Source organism: Cetorhinus maximus, chromosome 6 (assembly GCF_964194155.1).
Source record: "Cetorhinus maximus chromosome 6, sCetMax3.hap1.1, whole genome shotgun sequence".
NCBI classification, from domain to species: domain Eukaryota; kingdom Metazoa; phylum Chordata; class Chondrichthyes; order Lamniformes; family Cetorhinidae; genus Cetorhinus; species Cetorhinus maximus.
Genome location: NC_135884.1, coordinates 50,862,902 through 50,888,751, shown reverse-complemented (window position 1 = coordinate 50,888,751; position 25,850 = coordinate 50,862,902). Strand labels below are relative to the sequence as shown.

Here is a 25,850-nt window from a genome sequence, read left to right as displayed (position 1 = left end):
GATTCCTGGAAGCAGCACAAACTTCCATAATATTTGTGTAACCAAACATCTATGTACTGTAGTTTACAAAAGCCCCATGATGCTTTTCAGATACACAAGAGTTACAAATTTGATGTTTGATGCCTCTCGCATGTTGCTTAAGAGTAAGCTGTATTTCACATTCTGAACTTATAAATTCCTGCTGTAAACTGAGAGTATGAGACATTAAGATCAAGCACTGCAACATCAAATTTTATGCTGCTTGGACTAAAGCCAAGTTTAAGGAGCTTTTTTTTAGTGAGGAATCGCAAGAAGAATGAAAATGCTGCAGACTTGAATAAGTTTGAAATGACCAAGCACCTGCATTAGTATTGAGAATTATACCTGCAAATACTCTTTTGCCGCCTGACTGATTATATTTGAGAAGTTTTCAGTTTCAACTCCTATTGTTGATTAGATCATTTCAGCTGGTGTGGCATTCTGTAAATGGATTTAGGGTTTTAGTTGGACAGGGTTTTGGTGAGACTACACCTTGAGTGTGCAGTTTTGGTCTCCACATTTAGGAAAGGATATTCTTGCGTTGGAGGCAGCGCAGCTGCCCTGGTCCCTGGGATGCAGAGGTTGTCTTATGGTGGGTTGAGTAAATTTGGCTTATGTTCTCTGGAATTTAGAAGAATGAGAGACAATCTCATTGTGACATACAAGATTCGGAAGGGGCTTGACAGGGTAGACACAGATTGTGTTTCCATTGGCTGAGGAATCTAAAACACAGGGCACACTCTCGGGATAAGGGCTGATCATTTAGAACTGAGATTAGGAGAAATTTATTCAAAGGATTGGTAATCTTTGGAATTCTCTACCCAGGTTGTAGATGCTTCATCATTGAATATGTTTAAGGCTGGGATAGATAGGTTTTAGTTTCTCGGGGGAATTGAGGGATATAGGGAGTGGTTGGGAAAATGGAGTTGAAGCCCAAGGTCAGCCGTGATCATGTTGAATGGCGGCGCAGGCTCGATGGGCGACGTGGTCTACTCCTCCTATTTCTTATTCTTATTAACATCCCAAGCCATGAACAGTTGGTTTAAGGCTGTGATACTGAAAATACTCCAGGATGTTTTACCCTCTCCTCAATTCACACTTTGCTAGATGTAGATGTTTGTTAAATGGAGATTCATAATTATTATGATGGGCAATGATTTTGTTACATTTTGCCTGCATTTAATTGCTTTTAGCTCTACAAGTGTTGATCTGGTTTTAAAGTCAATATTGAATCTTATAAGAAACCTAACTGTAATACCCACAATTGAATTTGCTCCACGTGATATCAAGAAACAGCTGAAGGCATTGGATACTGCAAAGACTGGGCCCTGACAATATTCCGGCAATAGTACTGAAGACTTGTGCTCCTTTTTGCGCCCCTAGCCAAGCTGTTACAGTACAGCTACAACATTGACATCCACCCAGCATTATGGAAAATTGTCCAGGCATGTCCTGCACACACATACAGGACAAACCCAACCCGGCCAATTACAGCCCTATCAGCCTACTCTGGATCATCAGCAGTGTGATGGAAGTGGTCATCAATATTGCTATCAAGTGGCACACGCTTAGCAATAACCTGCTCACTGACGCTTAGTTTGGGTTCCACCAGGGTCAGTCAGCTCCTGACCTCATTGCAACCTTCATTCAAACATGGACAAAAGAGCTGAACTCTTGAGGTGAGAGTGACTGCCCTTGATATCAAGGCAGTATTTGTACCAAGTGTGGCATCAAGAAACCCTAGCAAAACTGGAGTCAATGGGAATAGGGGAAAACTCTACACTGGTTGGTGTCATACCTAGCACAAAGGAAGATGGTTGTGATTGTTGGAGGTCAATCATCTCCGTTCCAGGACATCGTTGTAGGAGTTCCTAGGCCCAACCATCTTCAGCTGCTTCATCAATGACCTTCCTTCCATCATAAGGTCAGAAGTGGGGATGTTCACTGATGATTGCACGATGTTCAGCACCATTCGCAACTCCTCAGATACTGAAGCAGTACATACAAATGCAGCAAGAACTGGACAATATCCCGGCTTGGGCTGAGAAGTGGCAAATAACATTTGTGCCACACAAGTGCCAGGCAATGACCACCTCCAACAAGAGAGAATCTGACCGTCACCCCATGATATTCAATAGCATTACCGTTGTTGAGTCCCTCACTATCAACATCTTGGGGGTTACCATTGGCCAGAAACTGAACTGGACTAGCCATATAAATACTGTGGCTACAAGAGCTGTTCAGAGGCTAAGAATCCTGCAATGAGTAACTCACCACCTGACTCCCCAAAGCCTGTCCACAACCTACAAGGCACAAGTCAAGAGTGTGATGGAATACTCTCCACTTGACTGGATGAGTGCAGCTCCCACAACACTCAAGAAGCTTGACATCATCCAGGACAAAACCGCCTGCTTGATTGGCACCCCATCCACAAACATTCAGTTCCTCCACCACTGATGCACAGTGGCAGCAGTGTGTACCATTTACAAGATGCATTGCAGAAACTCACCAAAGCTCCTTCAGACCTTCCAAACCTACGACCACCACCATTTAGAAGGACAAGGGCAGCAGATGCAAGAGAAACACCACCACCTGGAAGTTTCCCTCCAAGTTTCCCTTTTAGTTCTTAGATGATTGTCTTTCAAAATTGATTCCCCTATTATGAAGTTCAATGTTTCTTTGGAGTACTAATGGTTGCTACATTATAGTTGGGTTTTAAAACCCTACTAGTTTTAGATCTTAAACTAATCTTTGCAAGACAAAGAGCAGCTCATATGCTGATTCATTTCAGTCGAAGTCCAATATCTAAAATGGGCTATTACCCTACTGAAAGCCATAGTTCTTACCTTGTCCACTTAAATGATTTAATAGAAAAGTTTACAGTTTTAATTTCTGCCCATTGAGAAGGAAATGATTTGATAGTCTCCCAATGAGCATCTTTTTTTAAAATGGCGCTGACTTAGATGAAAGCTTCCCAGAAATTTCTTGCAATCTCTTGGGGAGGGTTGTTTCCCCTTTTTCCTGATGGCACACTCAATCTAAAGCCAAGTCACATGGACCTTGATCTGCCCAGCCCTGAGTGGACCTGGGCTCGCCCACCCTTGAGTAGAATTTTCAGACAGCAACCTAAGATAAAAGCTAAAGTATCAAACAATGGAAAAAGAATTAAAATGTAGAATTCCTTAAAATGGAGAAATTTGATAGTTCACAATTGTAAATTTGTTTTTGAGGACTAGTGAGGGTGTTTAGCAGTAATTTTGAAGTTACTATGCTGTTAAAAGTCTAGTTACACCTCATTCAACAAGGTGTAAATTTTTCAGTGTTTTTTCAGCGAGGCTAACATAGAAGTAGAATTTTTCATCAGTTCACTGATGAATTGATTAGGGATTGGATTCTGGAAGTACCCACAGGCTGAGTGTATACTTATTGACAGCAACTGTTTAATTTCTGCGTTATTCTGCACTTATAGGCACACAAAGTTGCTGTCAGTTTCAGTGGAATAACGATGTTGAATGCTGATGGATTTTGCTGTCATTACCACAGCAAAATCCAAGTCGTAGTGGTCATTCATTACTTTGTTGTATTTGTCAGTTTAAGTCTTTACATGCGTAAAGGAACTTATTTCAGAAGTTTAGAGCCTGAATGCATTGATCTGACTTTATTTTAAGCCTTTAGAGAGATTGTGGACTGTGGGCAAGCCACATATTTGCAATAAACAATACATTGCAATTTGCTAATTATTAAGCCAAGACACATTAACTACAGCGCAGCATAAATACAGACACAGGTTTTGGATTATAAGAGACTTTTTTGCTTATGGAAACTGCTAGCCATGAAATATAACAATCATATACTTTTATGGTGCTTTATAATGTGTTAGAACATCCCATGGCATTTCACAAGTACATAATTAGACAAAAATTAACACCAAGTCAGAGAAGGAAACATTGGAATGGTGACTAAAAGCTTGGCGAAAAAGATAGGTTTTGATTTTAAAGTTTTTAAATGAAGAGAAAGGTAGGGAAGTAATTCGAATTTAAGGCTGAAATGACTGAGAGCTCAGCATAGGTGGGAAAAGGAAATAGGGTGCACAACAGACAAGAATTATAGGAACACTGAATTCTCAAAGGGTACAGGGCTGAAGGAAGTTATGGTGATAGGGAGGAGCGAGACCGTGTTGTGATTTGAATGAGAGAACTAGTGTTGGGAAAGAGCTTGGCACATGATGGTTTGCTTGTTCCAATGGATGCCTGACATAAGCAATTTAATGCTACACACATTGGATTTCAGAATCCAATGGTACAGGTGGCTTTATAATTTTAAGATGAAATTGGTTACCATTTCATGTAATGTACCTGGAAACACACTCCACAAGAGTGGGGGAAAGATATAATTGCTATTTATATGGGGCCTTTGGCTACAGGCATGACTTATTGTATGCTTGAGGTGACTTTTGCAATACTGTAAAGAGTTTAGAGTATTGGGTTTGTTCAGATTATTCCTTTGCTGGAGATCGTTTCTAAAGTTGGTAAAAAGTTTAGTGCATGGTAGGAGCAGCAGCATAGATTCAATTACACAAAACATAAACACATGAGAAAGCTGTTGAACTGTGAATATCTTTAGATTACAATTTCTAGCTTCTAAGAGCTTTATGTTTTTATAGCATAATTTGAAAAGTTTAGTACTTAAGTTTTGACTTTGTCCTAGTGATTTGATTTTAGCAGAAATTTTTCTCAGCTTGAGTGATATTTGAATGTAAATTCTGAGAAGGGTTCCATTAGCAAAAGTCTTGAGCAGTAGAATACTATTTAACAAATTGTATTGAAAACTTTATGACCCCATTCCTCAGCTAAGCAATGGTGTAGGTGAAACTTTTGTGAAACCAGTGACTTTTTTTTAAAAATGGCACAGGAGGAATTTTTTTAAAGTGGCTATTTTAGAATCAATTTTAAGCATTTATATTGGAACAGAATCAAACAGAGTTGTGAAGAAAATGGATGCTGATTATGCAGGTTTAGCACTCGTCAGTGCTTGGTCCGGCGCACGCCTTTCTAACCCACATCAGGAGGTGTTTAATCTCCATGTCATTTTCTTTTGCTCCCATGTCCTGTTGATCCAGCTGCAGGGATATAGAACCCACCACATAATTAGATTAAGAGGAGTGAATGACAGAGCTAATTTTATTCTGTGCTTCACAGATTATCTTATTAAGAGGGCATTGGTAATGCCATTAAAGCTGCAAGTTAGATGCTTTTGAAAGTTACCAATCAATATAACCCAAACACTAAGATAAAAGCAAAAAAACTGTGGATGCGGGAATCCAAAACAAAATTAAAAATACCTGGAAAAACTCAGCAGGTCTGGCAGCATCTGCAGAGAGGAACACAGTTAACATTTCGAGTCCGTATGACTCTTCAATAGAACTAAGTAAAAATAGAAAAGAGGTGAAATATAAGCTGGTTTAAGTGGGCGGGGGGGGGGGGGGTGGGGGGGGTTGTTGGGGGGAACAGGTAGAGCTGGATAGAGGGCCAGTGATAGGTGGAGATAGACAAAAGGACAAAGAGGTGTTGAAGGTGGTGATATTATCTAAGGAATGTGCCAATAAGTGACATTAAGGGTAGAAAGCAGGATGAGCAAGGTACAGATAGCCCTAGTGGGGGTGGGGTGGGGGGAAGGGATCGAAATAGGCTAAAAGGTAGGGGTAAAACAATGGATGGAAATACATTTTAAAAATAATGGAAATAGGTGGGAAAATAAAATCTATATAAATTATTGGGGGGGAAAGGGGGGGGGGATCGGAAAGGGGGTGGGGATGGAGGAGAGTCCTTGGCCTGCTGCATTGTTTCAGTGAAGCTCAACGCAAACTGGAGGAACAGCACCTCATCTTCCGACTAAGCACTTTATAGCCTTCCGGACTGAATATTGAGTTCAACAATTTTAGAACATGAACTCTCTCCTCCATCATCCCCACCCCCTTTCCGATCAACCCCCCCCCCCCCCCCCCCTTTTACCCCCCAATAATTTATATAGATTTTTCTTTTCCCACCTATTTCCATTATTTTAAAATGTATTTCCATCATTGTTTTATCCCTACCTTTTAGCCTATTTTGATCCCTTCCCCCCACCCCACCCCCACTAGGGCTATCTGTACCTTGCTTGTCCTGCTTTCTACCCTTAATGTCACTTATTAACACATTCCTTAGATAATTTCAACACCTCTTTGTCCTTTTGTCTATGACATCTTTTGGCTATTTCCACTTATCACTGGCCCTCTATCCAGCTCTACCTGTCCCACACCCCCCCTCCCCCCCTTAAACCAGCTTATATTTCACCTCTTTTCTATTTTTACTTAGTTCTGTTGAAGAGTCATACAGACTCGAAACGTTAACTGTGTTCCCTTCCGCAGATGCTGCCAGACCTGCTGAGTTTTTCCAGGTATTTTTATTTTTGTTAACCCAAACACTAGGTGGGTTTAAAATACTGTAGGTTGCTGTATAGACTTCAAACTTATGTACTGATCTTTCAGGTTGCTTCTATTGATCTCATAATTCTAAAATTGTTAGCTTACCTTTCTCCTCCCTCTTCTGCTGCAGTGAGAATAATGCTGAAATGCAGTGCTGTAGTATGTTGCCTAAGCGGTGTGAAGCTGGATAGTATGCACCAGTTTGCAAATAAGACGTATTTTTCAATTGGAAAATTTGGGTCAAAACCAAAATTGAGAAGTGTAGCAGGGCAGAGTAGATGTTGCATATATGAAGGCATATTTTGTTGATGAGACTACAATGGTAATGGTTACATGATACCACACAAGGCTCAAAGTCTCTTAAAGGAAGGGAAAACTGCAAAAGGTGTGACAAAATGAAGTACTCTTTGTGTGATGAATGGTCTGTTGATTTCTTAGTTGCTATATTACAATCAGGATTAACAGTAAATGCTGAGAGTTGAATCATCAATCTGCAGACAAATGTATGTTATGGTATGGCCTGCAGAAAGTATTAATAATTTGTCTTGTTGCTGTGGAACAAAGTGGCTAAATGTACTAATATCTGAAGAATCTTAGCTCTACCCAAAGCATTGTTTCAGATTGTTGGTTTGACAAGGAGTTATTTTCTGCAGACCAAATTGAATAAAATGCTTGGAGCAAATCAGTGGGTCAAGCCATTTCATTCAAGTGATCGGCATTCTGAGAATTTTCTTCAAGGCATTGCATTTGGCAGCTCTAATGTTTTTTGAGACGTGAGTCGGGCAGAACCATGATTCTTTACAGTTGTTTCGATGGACAGTTTGTAGGCAGAACTTATACCTTGTAAGCTTATATTGCATCAGCACACAATATATACAATAAGCCAGAATGCAGTAAGTAAAGCTCTCCTAGAATCACTGGCCTCGCTTCTATGCTGTGTCCATTCATGCAGCCCATCATTCTTCTGCTGGCTGGCCGGTTGTGCTATCAGTTAGTTCTGTAATTATTTGCCCTAGGAAGTATTTGACCAATTCTTTCTTGAATGCTACTGCTGAATTCGTTCCCGCTACCCTTTGAAGCACTGCGTTCCAGATCAGAACAATTGCTGTGTATTTTTTTAAAAGATCTTTGTATCTCTTATTCTTTTGAAGTAGAACAATCCCATCATCTCTAGTTTTTCCACGTAACTGAAGTCCTGGTACCATACTCCTCTATCCTTCCCAAGTGTAGTGCCCAGAATTGGAGAGGTGGGCTCTAAACAGTGATTTATAAAGGTTAATCATATCTTCCTTTCATTTGTACTCCATATCTTATTTATATAAAGCCAAGGATGCCATATGCACCTTTAACAGTCTTCTCATTTTTCCTGCCATGTTGAACGATTTGTCTACGTACATGCTTGTGCCTCTCTGTTCCTGCACCCCCATCAAAATTGTACCATTTAGTTCATATTGCTTCTCCTCATTCTTCCTACAAAATATCACTTCATACTTCTCGGCACCAAATTTCATCTGCCATGTCTGTCCATTTTGCAAGCCTGTCTATGACCTCCTGAAGTCTGTTACTATTCTCCCCCGCATTACTGTATTTTCGAGTTTTGTGTCACCTGCAAACTTTGAAATTATGCACTGTATAGCCATTAACATTTATCAACCAGAGAGGTGATCCTAATAATACCTGAGGAACCCAGCTTCTGGATTTTGCTACCCTTTCCTAAATATTAGCAGCAAAAGCATATTCTGTTACGTGGGTTGGGAGGCCTGTACAAAACCCCCAAAAAACAATGGTGGCTGAGAAGATTGAGTGCTAGGTTGAGTTTGGATTTAGTATTGTTAAATGATGGCCAGAAGCCCAACAGCTACTTGAGTTTAATTTTGGAATTATGTAAATCAATCTTTGCTTCAAGGTCCAAATACATCTTCAGCTTTCAATTCTGAGGAATAAAAACTATTCTGGAAAACATTAAACCCTAAATGTTTCCAAAATTATTAGGAGATGAAGATTGGCTTATTTGGTAAGGGTGGGTAATCAGATTCCTTCGAAGCTTCTGTGTTTTGAGGCTCTAAAAATTGTGTAATCACAAAGTGAAGAATTGATCCTAATGAGTTAGGCCAGTGCATTTAACCCCCTCCCTGCTCCACTGATTTGTCTGGCTGTTAGCCCCTACTGTTAAAATCACTGCTCCATTACAGCCATTAATTTTGGCTAGCAAGGCTTGCCGCCTTTGGAACTTTTAGTGTATTAATTCACTGTCATGCTGGCAGTGAAGATCTGTATAACTCTGAGAGCTACCTACGGTTACTGGTTGAAAATGTGGCTCTTGAAAAGGCTTGACCAATCAGGGTTCCTGCTTTCACTCCCAATATCCAGGAAGGATGCATCTCAAAGACTTAGGAAGAAATTCACTCACTTTGATGTCACAACTATAATCTGTTGATGTGGCATTACAGTCATCCTCCATCTTCAAATATTTTGGATGGTGGTCTTCCACCTTGTGCACAAATGGTTTGTGTTGTAGCTACTTTAGTTTATAACTAGCTTTTAGCAAAATATCTGATCAGTGAATACTCTGTGTTGCCCATATGATCAAAAAGGTTCTTAAAGCAAGATGTTTATTTGACCCCATGAAAGTTGAATTTCATTTTGACCAAACTAAAATGGTTTGGACACTTGAGTTTGTTACAAATTTTCTGTATCTTAGACTCTTGCATATGGCAATTGTGTACACTTCCTATGTATTGTCACCAGTGGTAAATCAGTAAGCAACTGTAATTTTCTATCATAAAATATGATTCACTATGTGCTTGCCAGTCTGTAATAGTAATATTGGGTATTTCCATGGATTAAATGGGCTCTAGATGAAGCTTTCACATGTCCACCTTTTCAAAAATACCAGCGACAGTGCTGTTAAATTTGACTTGTTGTGCTGTGTTCACGAAATTTGAAATTTCAGCTATGTCTCCTGCAAGAGCCTGCATCAGAAGGAGGCCTTTTATGCAAATGGTGATTAAGCTCATGTGATCAAAATGGTTATGGAATAATATAATGTATTATTCTCTCTGCGTGGAAATGAATCGGAGGGGCTGCACAACCAGTCATCGGTTGTTTCTCTGCCGTGCTTGTTGCTGATAGGCTCACTAATGAGATGCAATTGAGCTTTTCAGCAACAAGTGGGAGAAAACCAAGCCTGTGATTGGAGGAGTAGGGGGAAAGTGAGTGGTAGCGCATGAGCCTGAACAATGGAGTGAAGGCGGGGGGTGGGGAGGGACCCGCAAGGAGGTGGAGGGGTAGGGAGAACTGTTTTAACCCTGTAAACAAAAGAATACTAAGCTAACTGGGAGCCAGGAAAACTTGAAGTCTGAGATAATGAATTCCTTGCAAATGAATGTGTGGAGTCTCTGGCTTAAGGCTGCCTAAATTCAGGAGCTACTGTATGAGCGAAAAAATGTAGCGGGTGCTGTTGTAATGAACATTGTTAATTGGATAACTTACTACTGAACAATGTTATTGCATTTGTGTTATCACGTCTCAAAGCATTTCCCATACTGTGAATTACTTGAGGTGCAGTGATTGTGTTCAGACAAATATGCAGCCATTTTGCATATACTAAGACCCCAAACAGGAGTGAACCACATATTTTTATAGTGCTTTTTATGACCTTGGGTCATCCAGTGGTTTACAGTCAATGAAACATTTTAGAAGTGTGCTCCTGGTTGTAATGAAGAAAATGTGAGCTAAAATGATCTATTAATTTAGGGGAGTCTAGGATTAGGGGCATAATCTAAAAATCAGAACCAGATCTTTCAAAAGTAAAGTTAAGTGGTAGAAGTTTGTATCCCTCTCCTGTAAACAGCAATTGATGCTCAATCAATATCAACACTAGGTCAGTTGTTAAATTTAAATCTGTGATTGAGATCATAAGGGTAGTAACTGCCTGGTTAAAATCTTCCATCTTTGTGCATATCCAATGTAAACACAAACTGTGACCCTACCAGTCTGCGGAAGACACGTTTAGGGCAAAGGCTTTTTGTGTGTGGAAGTGTGTATCAGTTATCCTGGAAAAACCTCTGCTGCTAGTTTATGCCTGTTGTTTTCTTGTGACCAGAAGATATAGGAGCAGAAGTAGGCCATTCGGCCATCAAGTCTGCTCTGCCATTTAACGAGATCATGGCTGATCTGATAATCCTCCCTTTCCCCAAAACCCTTGATTCTCTAACTGATTAAAAATCGGTCTATCTCAGCCTTGAATATACTTAACAACCCAGCCTCTACAGCCTTCTGTGATAAAGAATTCCACACATTGACTATCCTCTGAGAGAAGAAATTCCTCATCATCTCTGTTTTAAGTGGGCGACCCCTTACTCTGAGATTATGCCCTCTGGTTCTAGACTCTCCCACAAGGGGAAACAACCTCTCGGCATCTACCCTGTCAAGCCCCCTAAGAATCTTATGTTTCAATAAGGTCACCTATCATTCTTCTAAACTCCAATAAGTACAGGCCCAATTGACCCAACCCTTTCCTCATAAGAAAAATCCCTCTATCCCTGGGATCAACCTAGTGAACCTTCTCTGGACTGCCTCTAATGCCAGTATATCTTCGCTTTAAATAAGGGGACCAAAACTGTTCACAGTATTCTAGTTGTGGTCTAACTAGTGCCTTGTATAGTTTTAGCAAGGCTTCCATATTTTTATGCTCCATTCCCTTTGAAATATAGGCCAACATTCCATTTGCCTTACCTATTACCTGCTGAACTTGTATGCTAGCCTTTTGGGATTCATGCATGAGGATCCCAAATCTCTCTGTGCTGCAGCTTTCTTCAGTCTTTCTCCATTTAAATAATATTCAGCTCCTCTTCTTCCTGCCAAAGTGCATAACCTCACACTTTCCCACATTATATTCCATCTGCCACGTTTTTGCCCACTCACTTAACCTGTCTATATCCCTCTGTAGACTCCTTGTGTCATCCTCACCACTTGCCTTCCCACCTATTTTTGTCATCCGCAAACTTGGCAATAGTACATTCATTTCCCTCATCCAAGTCATTAATGTATATTGTAATTAATTGTGGCCCCAGCACTGTGGCACTCCACCAGTTACAGGTTAACTCCCTGAAAATGCCCCCCACCCCCAGTGTCCCAACTCTGTTTTCTATTAGTTAGCCAATCCTCTATCCATGCTAATATACTACCCCCAACACCATGGGCCCTTATCTTATTAAGTAGCCTAATGTGTGGTACCTTATTGAACGCCTTTTGGAAATCCAAATATATTACATCTACTGGTTCCCTTTATCCTGCTTGTTACCTCCTCAATGCCAGTTTAAATACTGTGGTGTCTGGGAAATTAATGCTTTCCTCGTTGTGGCTTTAAATTTAATGGAGAGGTGGTGATTATTGAGGAAATTGATTAATTCTTCTAATTCTGCTTCTACGTGAGTCCAAATATCCCATATGTCAACACAAATACTGAAAGTAGTATTACTATGTGACTGCATCACCCGAAAAAGGAAATGGCGAGAATGAAAATTCAAAAAGTAACCCTCGCAAATCTCACCAAGAACCCTCAAACTTATTTTGACCCCTGCTTTCATCATCTCCAGACTCGATTAAACCGAAACTTTCTGGCTGATCTTCCATCAGCCACCTCCTGTAAGCTTGGCTCATCCAAACTCCTGGCCATACCCTGTTGCTATTGCCCATCATTCTTGAGATCACAGACCTCCCAGTCGCCCAGCGCCTCAAATTTAAAATTCTCTCCATATAATGTTCTCTAGCTCCAGTCACATTCTTCCCATCCTTTAATTCAAGTTTGTATATTGACCTCTCTTTCTCATGGTAACAGTGTCTTCAGACATCTAGGCTTCATGCTGTAGAGTTTCCTCCTTCAATCCTTCCACGTTCTTCCTTTAAGATCACCCTTAAAACATATCTCTATGACCAAGCTATTGGTCACTGTTCCTAATCTTTCACTGGGTCCACATTTTCTTTCCTAACAGCTCTTTGAAGCACCTTGGGTTGTTGCATAATTGTACTATAATAATATTTCACAAAAATATTGGGAATATTTTTGTAGCAATTTAAATTTAAAGTGAAATATTAAAGTTAAATATTAATTTTGCCTCTCAGAACATCCGTTGGCAAATAAGCTTTTTGTTTTGTACCAGCATATTTTTGCTCACAGATAACTGGATAGTAACCTGAAAATTAAGAGCAGAAACTGCATTTGGACTTGTGGCTGTATGTCCTCCTATTCACTTAAGGCATGTTTTAATTGCTTCCTGTTTTAAACTCTTAAGTTGCTGCATTATGTGTACTTGTGTTTTTAGGAATGTGCATACAGACAGTAAAGAGAATGCATCACATTTTAATTGCAGAAAACCAAGAATAAACTCCCAGCTGGTTGCACAACAAGTAGCACAGCAGTATGCAACACCTCCACCTCCAAAAAAAGAGAAGAAGGAAAAAGTTGAAAAAGATAAGCCTGACAAAGAAAAAGAAGTAAGCTCAAATGCAAGCAAAAAGAACAGCAACAAAAAGATAAAGTAAGTGGAATTTTTGAACAATTTGTGTAGGTTCTGAAATTTTTTGGCAGTGAGCTTCCTTGTAAGTAAATAGGCGAACTGAACGCTTCATTCACAGTTTTGATTTGGAGATTTTTTGGGGATAATATCAATACACCCAATAGAGGTTACGATATCAGTATGGTTTTAAATATTCCCTCTATACTTAGTGATAATTCAGAAGAATTGCATAATAAGTGGGGTGGTGCAGTTTTCTCCAGAACCACTGGAACTTGCTTAAATACATAAGGACATGCAAAATAGGAGCAAGTAGACCATATGGCCCCTTGAGCCTGCTCTGCCATTCAGCAAGATCATGGTGGAATTTTTTACATCAACTTCACCTTGTCCTTCTATCCCTATATCCCTCAATTCCCATAAGAGTCCGGAAATCTATCAGTCTCACTCTTGAATATGCTCATTGAGCATCTAGAGCCCACTGGGGTAGAGAATTCCAAAGATTTAACAGTCCCTTGAGTGAAGAGATTGCTCCTTATCTCAGTTCTGACTGATTGCTCCCTTATCCTGACACTGTCCTTCAGTTATAAACTCTAACCTGGAAATTGTTACAGTGCAAAAGGGGGTCTTTTGGCCCATCATGTCTGCACTGACTCTACGAATGAGTATTCACCTAGTGCCAGCCTCCTGCCTTCTCCCTGTACCCTGCACATTCATCATCTTCAGACCAGTCTAATTCCTTTCTGAATGCTTCAATGAACCTGCCTCCACCACACACTCAAAAGTGCATTCCAGACTTGCTGTGTGAAAAACTTTTTTCTCCTATTGCTTCATAACATTTTTGCTTCTTTTGCCAAAATTGGTTAAAGTGTGGAATGTACTGCCAGAGTGTGTGTGGAGGCAGGTTCAATCAAAGCATTCAAAGGGGAATTAGACTGTTAGCTGAAAAGGAAGAATGCGCAGGGTAATGGGACGAAGGCGGGAGAATGGCACGAAGAGAATTGCTCATTTATAATTCCAGAGGGCATAGGCCCATTCTATACAACCTTTCCTCATAAAACAGCCCCCTAATCCCAAGAATCAATCTGGTGAAAATTTGTTGCACTCCCTCTAAGGCAAATACATCCTTCGATAAAAGCAACATATTGCGGATGCTGGAAATATGAAGTAAAAACAGATAATGCTGGAAAAACTCAGCAGGTCTGGCAACATCTTTCCTTGGTTAAAGAGACCAAAACTGCGCACAGTGCTGCAGGTGTGTTCGTGCCCTACATAATTACAGCAAGACCTCCTTGCTCTTATACTCTGACCCCCTTGAAATAAAGGCTAACACACCACTTGTCATCTTTATTGCTTGCTGTACCTGCATGTTAACTTGCTGATTCATGTGCAAGGACACCCAAATCTTTCTGAATACCAACCTTTATTTGTGTCTCATCTTTAGAAAAGAAATTCCGCTTTTCCATTCTTCCTACCAAAGAGAATAATTTCACACTTCCCAACATTATACTCTATATCCCTTTGCAGTCTCTTTGAATCCTCTTCACAGCTGCAGCTGGTGCCACTTCTGTTTAGGGTTCTTCAGTGGCAGGCTGAGTTTACGGTTTAAACGGGACAAATTCAACAAAAATCGCATGCTGGCATTCCACTGAAAGCAATTTTGTTTGTCAATGATGAAAAGTCTTTAGAAAATAAAATTTTAAAGAATTTTGGTCATCATCTTTTGGTACAAATCTATTTTAAGAGTGCGATTAATACTATTTGATTTGGCTTATTACTTTTTAGGGTATATGTTTACTATTCATGGATTTCAACCATAAAATAATTAAAATCACATTTTAGATGTTTTCCTGCTTAGTAAGTCAGAAAATGTTTCTAGATTTTGAATAATCTGACAACAATAACATTTCTGTGGTAGAATAGTATAGGTATATATGGTGGAATTCAACGAAGACAGTAGTGTGGCTTTATTTTCAGGCCGAAGATGGAACTTGAAAAAGGACCTCCTAGTGAAATCAACAGTATACAGTCTGGGAAAGCTGCAACAAAAACTGACAGCTTACACACTTCAAGGTAAGTTGTTCTAATTGCCTGCTAAAATGTAGTCGCAGCATGAAATATTTTGTTTTTTGATCTTAAGTCGAAAGCTGGTATTCTTAGTAACTGTGCATTTAGTGTGGCTTAGGGTTTGCATAATGGATCTGCAAAGGATGGAACACAACCTTATTTAATGATATGTTGATGAACAGCATATCTTTTGAGCACTTCAAATTAGTGGAAAGTGAAAGCCCACAGAACCAATCCTGCTTACTTAAGATTGCTTCTTTGACTAATGTACTGTTTTGATGCAAGAGTTGTTATGGAGGAAGAAAGACTTTTTTCAAATATTGCCCTAATGTCTATATTGAAGAAAGTAACATATTTTCATTGCTTTTTCTTTGCTATTGTGGATCTTCTGTCCAGGGGCACTCCACTAATGTCACTGACAGGAAGAAACCACAAGTTTCCTGGTGTAGCTGTATTTGAATTGGGGTTGTAATTTTTGTCTAATCTGGGAGGTGATACAAAGCTACCAGAAACCAAAAAAAGCACATTACCAACAAAATATACAGTAACCCCAGGCTGTGGCATGTGTTGAAGAAGTCTGGTGACTAATTAAAGTAAATAATCTTTATATTAAAAACAGAATGCTGAAAATTCTTAGCAGGTCAGGCAGCATTTGTGAAGAGAAACAGAGTTAAACATTTCAGGTCATTGATCACCTGAAATGCTTGCTCTGTTTCTATTCACAGATGCTGCATGACATGCTGAGCATTTCCAGCATTTTCTGTTTTCATTTCAGATTTTCAGCATCTGCAGTAATTTTTTGTTATCTTGATGACTTTTTTTCATATAGACAAGGTGATGTACTTCAACAATAAAACCTTTTTTCCCTCCTTCCCTGCGCACCCCCCCCCCCTTTTAAGTAGGGCGTCTGAATGAAAAGCAGAACAGTAAATAATGTGTGAAGTTTTTAACTTTCTGTTTGATCTCAAGGTTGGACCTATGAAATAGATCATTGTGCAGAAGATGACTGTTCTAAAAGGGTGTCCTCATAAGTCGAACTTATTGTGCGCTCTCTGCTACGAATCTGAATGTTGAAATATGTGATCTGAATTGTAATTTTATGCAGCATGACAACTTGCTGTATAAAATTAGCATTTTGCACTTTGCTTCCCAGTTGCTGGTCAAGGGTATAAAACTCAAAACTGGGTGCAGCGTCAAGGTACTTTTTGTAATTCCTGGTTGCCAACGTTGTTTTAACATTTGGGTAAAAGTTGGGTGGGAAGTATTGACCTTCAAAGTCTGACAAGGATCAAGAGTGAAGCAAAAACATTGAACAGTGTTTAAACAGTCAGTGATGTCCCTGGGGTTTTTCTGAGTGAAGTTACCGATAGTGTTAAAATGCAGGCAGTTCTGTGAAGTGAGTATGTAGGTACTTCACTAAGTGATATGCCACCAAGCTATACAAACAAGGGAAATCTTAGTTTTTACTCCTGTTCTGCATTGGCTTCCATCCATTGCCTGAAAATCGCCTTAGTTTGTGCTCCTGATTTCTGTAATTTTAATGTATGAATTAGCTGCCTATTGTATAGCACACTCTTGGAAAGGAAAAATGGGCAACTAATTCTATATTTTTCCATTTAATGCCATCACTTATAATTAAAGTTATCTCAATGACTACTGGAAGTGTGGATAGGTGAGAATGCAGGTACAGTGTTCTTCTCAAAATAGATGACACCAATGGCACTTGGTATCCAGTATTAGATGAAGAATGGCAATTTGGGCAATGTACAGGAGAGATGCTGATGCCTGTGGAAATATACCCCAGATTGAGTACTCCCCTGCAGCAAATGAGGGGATATAGGAGAAAAAGATCAGCTGATATGCATTTTTGAGAATATTTCATCTTTAAATTTGCTGAATTTTGAACAGTTGCTTGTAATTTTTCATTGATTCTTAAAATAGCTTTAATGGTTAATTTCTCATTTTTCGATGAATATAGAAAGATGTTGGTAGTTTCCATTCTATTGTTTTTTGATGAGCTGCCACATACACTTTGTGTGTCCATATGTTTATGTATTTTTCTCTCCCTGGTATTTTTCACTAAGCCCAGAAAATGTATAAATCTTTATTTCACTAAAGAAATAAACTGAGGCCCTGTCTGCCTATTCAGGTAGATTTAAAAGATCCTGTGCAACTTTTTTGGAGAAGATTATGATGTTCTCTTTGGCTCTGAACAACATTTAATTAAACAAATCAACTGGTTGTCTCTCACTGTTCGAGATCTTGTGTGTAGATTGACTGCACATTTGGCAATGAAGAATTTTGGAATATTCCAGGAATCTGCGAGGTGCTGTATAAATTCAAGTTCTCTTTCCATGTACCCTGATGTCAAGAGTTGAATTCACAAACCACATTTTGTTTTTATTTAAAAGCTAAATTAGTGTCAATACCTTCAAGGGTATTCGGATGATTCATTCATTTCGTAACTTAAGCATTCATTCATGGTGAGAAAAAGAACTATTAGCAGATTTCCCCACTTTTTTCACAACAGGGAGAGGAATTAGAACAATTAGTGGTCAGGTGCTTCATATCTGGCTGCTGGGGAGAGTGAAAGCAGCCGAGAGTGATCTCCTTCCTTCCATTTTTTTCATTGCGCGAAAGGGCCAAAGTTCCACTTGTTACCTCCCTCTGGTGGCCTAGCTGCAGGCTGAGATATTTCACGTTGTTGAAATCCTTGAGCACTTTATTTTCATTAGTTCACAAATAGAACTGTTGTTGTTTTGCATCTGCTGGTCCTCTTGTTTAAAAAAATCCTTACTGAATTTTGTACAGCTAAATTCATGGAATTGTGGCTTAAAATTTGTAAAGAGAATTATCATTCATCCTTGTCCCGTGAGCAAAAGCTAGGCTTCTGAAGAGTTGATCATAAAGTTCTGTGTGGTTGAAAGTGACTGTTTTGGGGGACAACACTTGAAAGCAAGCTTACAACTTATTTAAAATAATACAAACAAACTTAAACAAGAGATTTTCTGACCAACCTTTTTCAATTTTGTGTGTTTTATTTGTCATGGAATGTGAGCCTCATTGGCTAGGCTAACATTTATTGCCCATCCTTAAATGTCCTTGAGAAGGTGGTGGTGCGCTGCCTTCTTGAACTATTGCAGTCTGTGTGTTTTAGGTACACCCACCATGCTATTTCTTGGAAAACTGGGGAAAGGTCCATGGATGAAAAGTCATTACATTCATTGTTTGGATATATAAATTGTAAAAGATATCACAGTGGCTTAATACTTTGGAGAACACCCTTGTTTGCACTAATGCCTGGTTATAAAGTAGGTGTCTAAACAGATCACAGGATATGTTGACATATTTTAATATTAGTGATTTAGTTGGTCGAGTCATGAGTTAAAATTTTGTAGGATTGAGTCCAACACTCGTGTATCTGCTTAATCTAGTCGTAATTTTTCAGTAAGAGAATGCGGCCTTTAGGATGACACTTTAAACTGAGGTCCCAGATGTCTTTGGGTTGAAGCATTAAGCTGAGGCCCTAGATGCAACACCTGTCCTTTTACCTCCTGCTTACCTACCACCTAGGGCCAGAAGCATTCCTTCCAAATGAAATGGGGATTTATTGTGACCTTCTCTACAGTGAGGTAGATTGAGTAATCATTTTGTTGAACACCTCTGCTCAGTGCGGAAAAATAACCCTCAACTTTGTTGTTTCTCACTTAAATTCTCTGTGCCGCTCCCACTTTGATTTCACTGTTCTTGGCCTCCTGCTCTGCTTCAGTGAAGCTCAGCACAAGCTCAAACAGCACCTCCATGTAGCACCTTATGTTTTCTTTAGAAACTTCACAGCCTTCAGACCTCAATATTGAGTTCAACTGTAAGTCATATCCACTGCTCCCATTTTCTTGGACAGCAAGTGTTCCTGGGCTCACAGCTCCATAAGGAGCTCCTATGTGTGCAACTTTATCCTTGGCCATCTGTTACTATCTTTTTCCCTTTATCTCCCAGTATTTTCTCTTTCACTGTGTAAGTTTTTCTGGTGCTGATAGTGGGTGCATTTTAGTCCTAACAACAAGATAACTGTTAGTTTAAAGTTACCCAAGCCAAATGCCCAATGCCTATCCCACAGCCATCCCTGCTGTTAACTTTCCTCAGTGAGCACTCAATCTTCCCTCAAATTTGGCTTCCAAATTCCTGGACATCAAGACTACACTTCTCCACTGGACTATACTGTAAGATTCAGCTGTTGTGTCCCTGATGCACTATTCAGTTGCTTAAATTTTGAAGTAACTTTATCTGATCTACAGCCCAGCCCCACCACTGCTTTCACCTTCTGAGTTTGACTATCCTACTGGTTTTTTAGCTCCAGTCAGATTGTTTGCCAGAAATTTACTGCCCTGGTGTAAAGTTCATTTGTCTCCTGCCTCTGGATCTTATGGTGACCTCCAATTTTGTGAGGCAGAAAAATAATGACTATCAATTCTGCCCACTATCTTGCAGACCTTTCCCACAGAAATATTTCCAACAGTGTGTCCACCAGTGCTCTGCCCTTCAAATAGCTTTTGGACTCACTAGCCCTCCACACCTCTTCAAGCCTAGTTATCAGTTTGTCAATGTTCTAAGCTAACTCCACCATATCTACGTGGACTTTACCCCACCGTAGGACTTCTGACTTCAACTTTGGAGCCTCTCTTGTTTTCTTCTCTTTCCTGTTTATTATCGGGCTCTAGCAATGCTGTTCTTGTGATATAACCAGGCCTCTGTAATTTGAGTTCCCACCTCCATTTGTGTGCCCATTCTGCAGACTCGAGCCCATCACTCCGATTTCCCCCTTTTCACCCCCCTTTATTTCCCTTTACCACTTCTGGATCCCACCTTCCTCTCATGTTGTCTTGTCTCCTCTCGTTTCTCTCCTCTTAGGTACTTTGCGGTCCCAAATCCCTACCCCAACCCTTCAGTGCTCCTCAACCTTCCTACTCTTTTGCTGCTGTTCTAGGCTTGACTCTTTTTTTTCTATTCTTCTATGAGATGTGAGGGTGGCTGGCAAAGCCAGCATTTGTTACAAATTTCTAATTGCCTTAGAAGCCTACAGCTTGTTTCTGTGTGTGTCTCGGTATCCTCCAGAAGGCCCATCAAGGGATTTGTCACTACTGGCTTATAATTAGCAACTTAATTGTCTTTCCTCCTTCCCGTTCAACTCAAAACCCCCCCCTCCAAAGTGCTGAACTTGTGGACTCTGCTACTGAATCAATTGTTGTAGTCTCTCTCCGCATGCTCCGACAGAATGTCCATTCGCTTGTGAATAAGGCCCCTGACATTCCTAAGCTTGGCTATACCTTCAAACACTTAACCCCACCCAAACCTCTGTGGTATGGCCCTTAGCAAATCAAGTTTGTCCAACTTCTCCTCCTTTGAGCATCTCACTTTATTTTGCCCTTCTCATCTTCCATTTAAAATCTTGTTCTCTGCTGCCCACCCAGCTGCAACACTATTTTTTTCCCATTTTTCACCAAGATAACTTCACTGCTTTCCTCCCTCAGCCTCTGCGCCTAGCGGCATCTCTTCCTTGATGATTTCAACCCCCATCTTTTCTCTAAGTTCACTAGCCTCTTGTATTTCCTTAATCTCTCCCTCCAGATAAACTTCCCTACACATTTTCATGACAACCTCTTGATCTTTTCATCTCATGTGGCCTCACTACTCCCATCATGTCAAACACAGATGAGGCCATCTCTTGTTACTTGTATCGATCTCCACTTAGAACCCTCTCCCTAATCCACTTCCTGCTCTCGAATTCTCAACCACCTAGTCAGTCACTACAATATCTCTGCACATCCTCGCCTACTCCTTTAATGTCCTAGTCCTCATTAAAATGTTACTCTTGCTCATCTGGTTGTTGTCCTGGTACAGCCCTCATACCCCTTCCCTAAATCAAAGGAATGCAGACTTGAATGTTTATGGTGGACGGCCAGTTTAATAATTAGTCACCGTCTATGGCTGGACCACAAAGCGCTGTCAGGTCCTGGTCTTTGGCAGTACTGCTCACTATTTCAGGATCATTTTTTGGAAGATCATCCCGAACTTCCTTTCTCCACAACAAACCATGTTCTTAAACCCTCTCTCTGCCTCCTCCAGCCTCACCTTCAAGTGCAAGGAGCTTGCGGACTTCTTTGTCACTAAGATTGCGACCATACGTTCAGCTACCTCTGCTTCCTTTCCTTAGCTCAGTGAGCCAGACTTCCTCTAAGGGCCCCCTGTGCCCTAGCCCTGGCCTTGCATCTTTCTGTTGGCTACTTGCTATCACACCCCATGTCCTCTCTGAGTTAAGCTTGTCCATGAGACCTACCTCCTGTTCTCTTGACCCTATTTTCTACCAAACTGCCCTTCTCCACTCCCATGTTAGCTGACATTAGCTGTTCTTTATCCTTGAGTCCATGTTGGTAGGGCAAGCAAAGATCAGGACAGCGGAGAAAAAGATACAAAACGGAGTAGAGGTTAAGACATAGCCCTGTTTTACCCCATTCTTGATCTCAGAACTGTCAGGTGAAACCATCAAATGGAATGGTGATACCATGCATGTTATCATGAGAAGGACCATATGAGACTCCAAAGTTTGGAAGGACAGCCATTTTTGTTTTTTTTAAAGCACCAAGATGTTCACCTAAAAGGCCTGCATCCTCAGCACATTGTTGTCTGGCAGCAAAGCAAAAAATGTTAAATAAATAAAAGTTATTGGTCATGCTTCTGTTATAACTGTTTACAGGCTTTCTGGACCCATTTATTACTTGTCATTTAATCTCCCCTGCCTTCCATCCCATCACAGACTTTTCTCTTTTTTCCCTGGCTCTGCACTAACTGCTAAAGCTATACTTCCAGTTTTAATGGAAGGTCTGGTGAAATGTTGAAGTTTTTTTTCACCGCCGGTGCTGAGTGTTTCCAGTATTTTCTGTCTTTTACTTAGATTTCTAGCACCTGAAATATTTTGCTTTTGCACTGCCTGCCTTTTAAGGTGAAAAGTAAGTGATCCTATGGCATTTCTTTTGAAGAGTATCAGGTTACCCAGTTTTGTGTCTAACATTCATAACGTACTTTTGGCAATGTTGGCTGAGATAACTGGCCATTATTTCAATATTGTTTGTGGGACCAACCTGTGCATAAGTTGCCTCCCATATTTGCTTATAAAATGAGCAATGATTACCCTTAAATATCCTTTTGTAAAGCACTTTGGGGCATCTAGAGGACAAGAAAGGCACTATATTAATCAAGTTCACTCTTATCGGTGTTTTACATGCTATCACTCTTCGTTGTAGCTACAATGCCAACTTTTCTGTATGCTCACACAAATAAAATAACACTTTCCAGTATTAAAGCTGCACTATTCTCAGGGTTTAATGAGGAATTCACTGAATTTCCTGCTCTTCCAGCAGTAATGAACTTTCAGCCAAACTTGAGTTATGTAATGGAATTTTTTGCAATGAGATTCAATTGCAGCCTTCTGAAATGCTTAGTGTTCATTTCTTGCAGATTTTGCACAAAAAGTGATTTAATGAAAATATACTAACATGGAGTAAAACTATTTTATAATAATACCATGTAAAATTTGCTCTGAAAAAGCAGTTTCTGCCTTTTGAGTTCTTTGGAATAAATGGTAGGCCTCGATGTTTCATGCAGCGTACTCTGTCCGTCCTCTGGAGGAATGTCGGAACAGGTGAAAGAGGTTATGTATAGTGGCGGACAGGGATATAGGTAGGATCATGCTGATTGGTCATGCTATTATGTTTGTAATAGGTCGATACATGTTAACATTCTTACTGCTTATTGCCATCCATTCTGTACAGTTGACCAATGTGTTCCTTGAGTAAGGGTAGCCAGATGTCACTGATGAGAAGACCATCACCATGAGGGACGGTGTGATGTCAGTAGGTCTCCATAGCTTCCCTGACTTGTCTTGTATACCAATGTGCAATGGATGAGAGGTCTAGAATTGGACCATTTAATGTGGTGGTTATTAAGTTGAACATATTTTACGATAGCTGACTTGCTCCATTCACCATATTTGAAGCAGGTTTAATGTTTCTTGCCTAATGTATAGGCTGTGGCCTGTTTTCCCAATGTAGGTGAGTCCGCAATCACATGATATGCTGTGAACTCCTGGTTTCCTATGAGATGGTTTCTTGTCTTTGCGGGAATGAAGGATGGATTGAAGCTTCTTAAGTGAAGTGTGTCAGACCCCTATGTCCACTGACTTGTGTATACGTTGTTGTCTGTGAGGTGGAACCCATGTATGGGAGGCTGACTCTTAATGGAACTAGTTGTTATTGAGCTAGTAACAGGTGAGCTTGTGTTAATCTTATGCAAAGGGAATCCATTAAGTTGAAGTGTAGATTTAATATGGCATGTTCTTGTTTAGATGTTTCTTTCGCTGATGGACTAGGCTTTTCTAATGAGGCTCAAAATGTGGTCAAAATCATTTTACTCAATGTTACTGCTCTCACCATGAAAACCTTCAAACAACTTTGAGGCTAACATTGTTTCCTTCCTTAAATTGAATTAAGAATAAAAAGGTAACTTTTCATGTGTAGATTGATAAATTCCTTTTTATGAGCTTAGGGAAGCAGTTGTCAGTCTCTTAAGCCATAACTTTCACAAAATGTTTTATGTTACTATGCAAGAAGTTGCTTTTTGTAAAACTATTAATATATCCTGTGCAATAAGTTGATGTTTGAAATTATCTTCATCCTATATTTATGTAACATGTTTCTGTTGCAGGCCCAAGCTGAAAAACGTAGACCGAAGTACTGCACAACAGCTTGCAGTGACAGTGGGTAATGTTACAGTAATTATAACAGACTTTAAAGAAAAAATACGTTCCTCTTCCACATCATCATCAACAGTCACATCCAGTGCTGGATCTGAGCAACAGAACCAAAGTAGCTCTGGATCAGAGAGCACAGACAAGGGTTCATCGCGTTCCTCTACGCCAAAAGGTGAAATGTCAGCAGTAAATGATGAATCGTTCTGAGCTTTGCCAGGCTCCAGACATGCACATGCAATGTGAAAAGTATGAATGAATACTTTTGACATTTTTTATGTATTCCCTTGGTTTTATATTTTCCTAACAATCATTTATAATGGATGTGCTCCTGAATCTACTTTTTTATAAATCTGCTGTGCACAATTTCCATGTACATTATGTATTTTGTTACATTTGACTTTTATTTATTACATTTGCAAATTCCACCCTTTTCAACATATACTTTTTTGTAAGTTTTGTTGCCAGCAACTATGCTGATTATTAGCGATTTTAGAGATGTTAAATGTCTAACTGGTTTAAACAGAATAAAAGGTTGTTAGAAACCAACACACAAAACACTGGTGCTTAATACACTGTGAAATAAAAGCAGCATTCAACAGATAAGATTAGGGCAGTGCATTCCAGCAGAGATGATCAAGTTCTGCAAACTATTGTAATGAAAGCTGTCTTGTCCTCAGGATTGTTAACTCTTCAGAAACAGAAAAAGCTGAGGAGAAGTACACTTGAGGCAACTGAACAATAGCTGGATTAGTTCAGTGTCTATTAAGCAATAGATGTGGGTTCCTCCTTACACTTACCTGAAAGCTGTGTCATTGTGTGCTATAAATGTAATTATTCTTAATGCTGTAGTTCCCAGCCACCTAACTAATCTAAAGATGCGGTGCCTCATAACTGGCAGCATGATTTAACTTGTTTCACGTTGACATATAAACTAAAGCAGCTTACCTGTGGGGAAAGAAAAACATTTAACAGTCCAAGCTCGGTGGCAATCAAATGAAGAACCCCTTAGCTCCTGTGCATGCTGCATACTGTTATTAGTACTTATTTTTAACCAAGGAAGTAGACATCAGTGTATATGTGTTCAAAAGCAGCATTGATTATTACTGAAAAATGCATTAAGTTTCTGAAGATGGGATCATTTTGAAACTGTATTTTCACCTTCAAATAAACTGCTTTAGTTGTGCTTCTACAATAAAAACATGATTGGTCATTGCAACTTTAAAATTTGACACATTTAATATCCACCTTCAGTTTTTGCACTTGCCAGCAATATTTGATTGTTACTTAACTACTCTTTCTACATCTGTACAGTTAAAGCCAAATCTGTATTAATTCAAACAGTAATGGGAGAAAAAGTAAGAGCTTGATTCAGAAAGTTATGCTGAATCTCTTTGCCATTCCTTTTGTTACAGATGTAAATAACAGAAAATTTCTAATCATATACGAAAGCAAAATTGTAGCTGCGTGTTCCTCTTGAATCTACATTTCATGGTCATAAAAGATCATTAAATCATGGAGAATTTAAGTGGAACATAACTGAGTAGATTTGCTGTTTACAGTCTTCATGTCTTTTTTTTGTGCACTCCTCCTTCGGTCATTTTTTATGTTTGGCTTTGGTGCTCTACTTTTCAAATCTGTTTAAGAAAAAAGTCTTGAACTACTTCGGTTTGAAACATCTTGTTTCTGTTTTCTTCCTTACCCTCAATTGTAAAAGGTACATGTTACTCTGTTATTAAACAACTAGCTTTAGTAATGGATATGGTGTTCCCTTCTTGATGACATAATATGTTCGCTGAGAAAGAAATACCACCTCCTGATTTTTGAATTGTAAGTCTGGTATGAGGTGCAAGTTGTGTGACCAGTTGCGTTTATAAATACTGGAGAGCATATTTCTACAGAGGCCTTATACCTAGCAATCACCTACCATCGATACATAACACTGCAGAGGTTGCCTACTAAGTATTATGAAATATTGCTTCCA

At 39.6% G+C, this 25,850-nt stretch overlaps 1 protein-coding gene across 2 annotated transcripts in view; it reads left to right on the top strand.

Annotated features, from left to right (window-relative positions):
- Positions 1-25,489, top strand: part of rybpb (RING1 and YY1 binding protein b) — a 98,631-nt gene extending 73,142 nt beyond the window's left edge. Inside the window, exons 3-6 of one of the 2 annotated variants that reach the window (XM_078543722.1) lie at positions 12,856-13,023; positions 14,977-15,072; positions 23,824-24,041; positions 25,282-25,489. In XM_078543722.1, coding sequence (XP_078399848.1) covers positions 12,856-13,023; positions 14,977-15,072; positions 23,824-24,041; positions 25,282-25,346 — 547 coding nt within the window. In that variant the 3' untranslated portion in view covers positions 25,347-25,489. Of the gene's footprint in view, positions 1-12,855; positions 13,024-14,976; positions 15,073-23,823; positions 24,414-25,281 lie in introns of those variants that run through there. The other variant, XM_078543721.1, reaches the window with a different exon arrangement.
- The last annotated feature ends 361 nt before the right edge of the window (positions 25,490-25,850 follow it).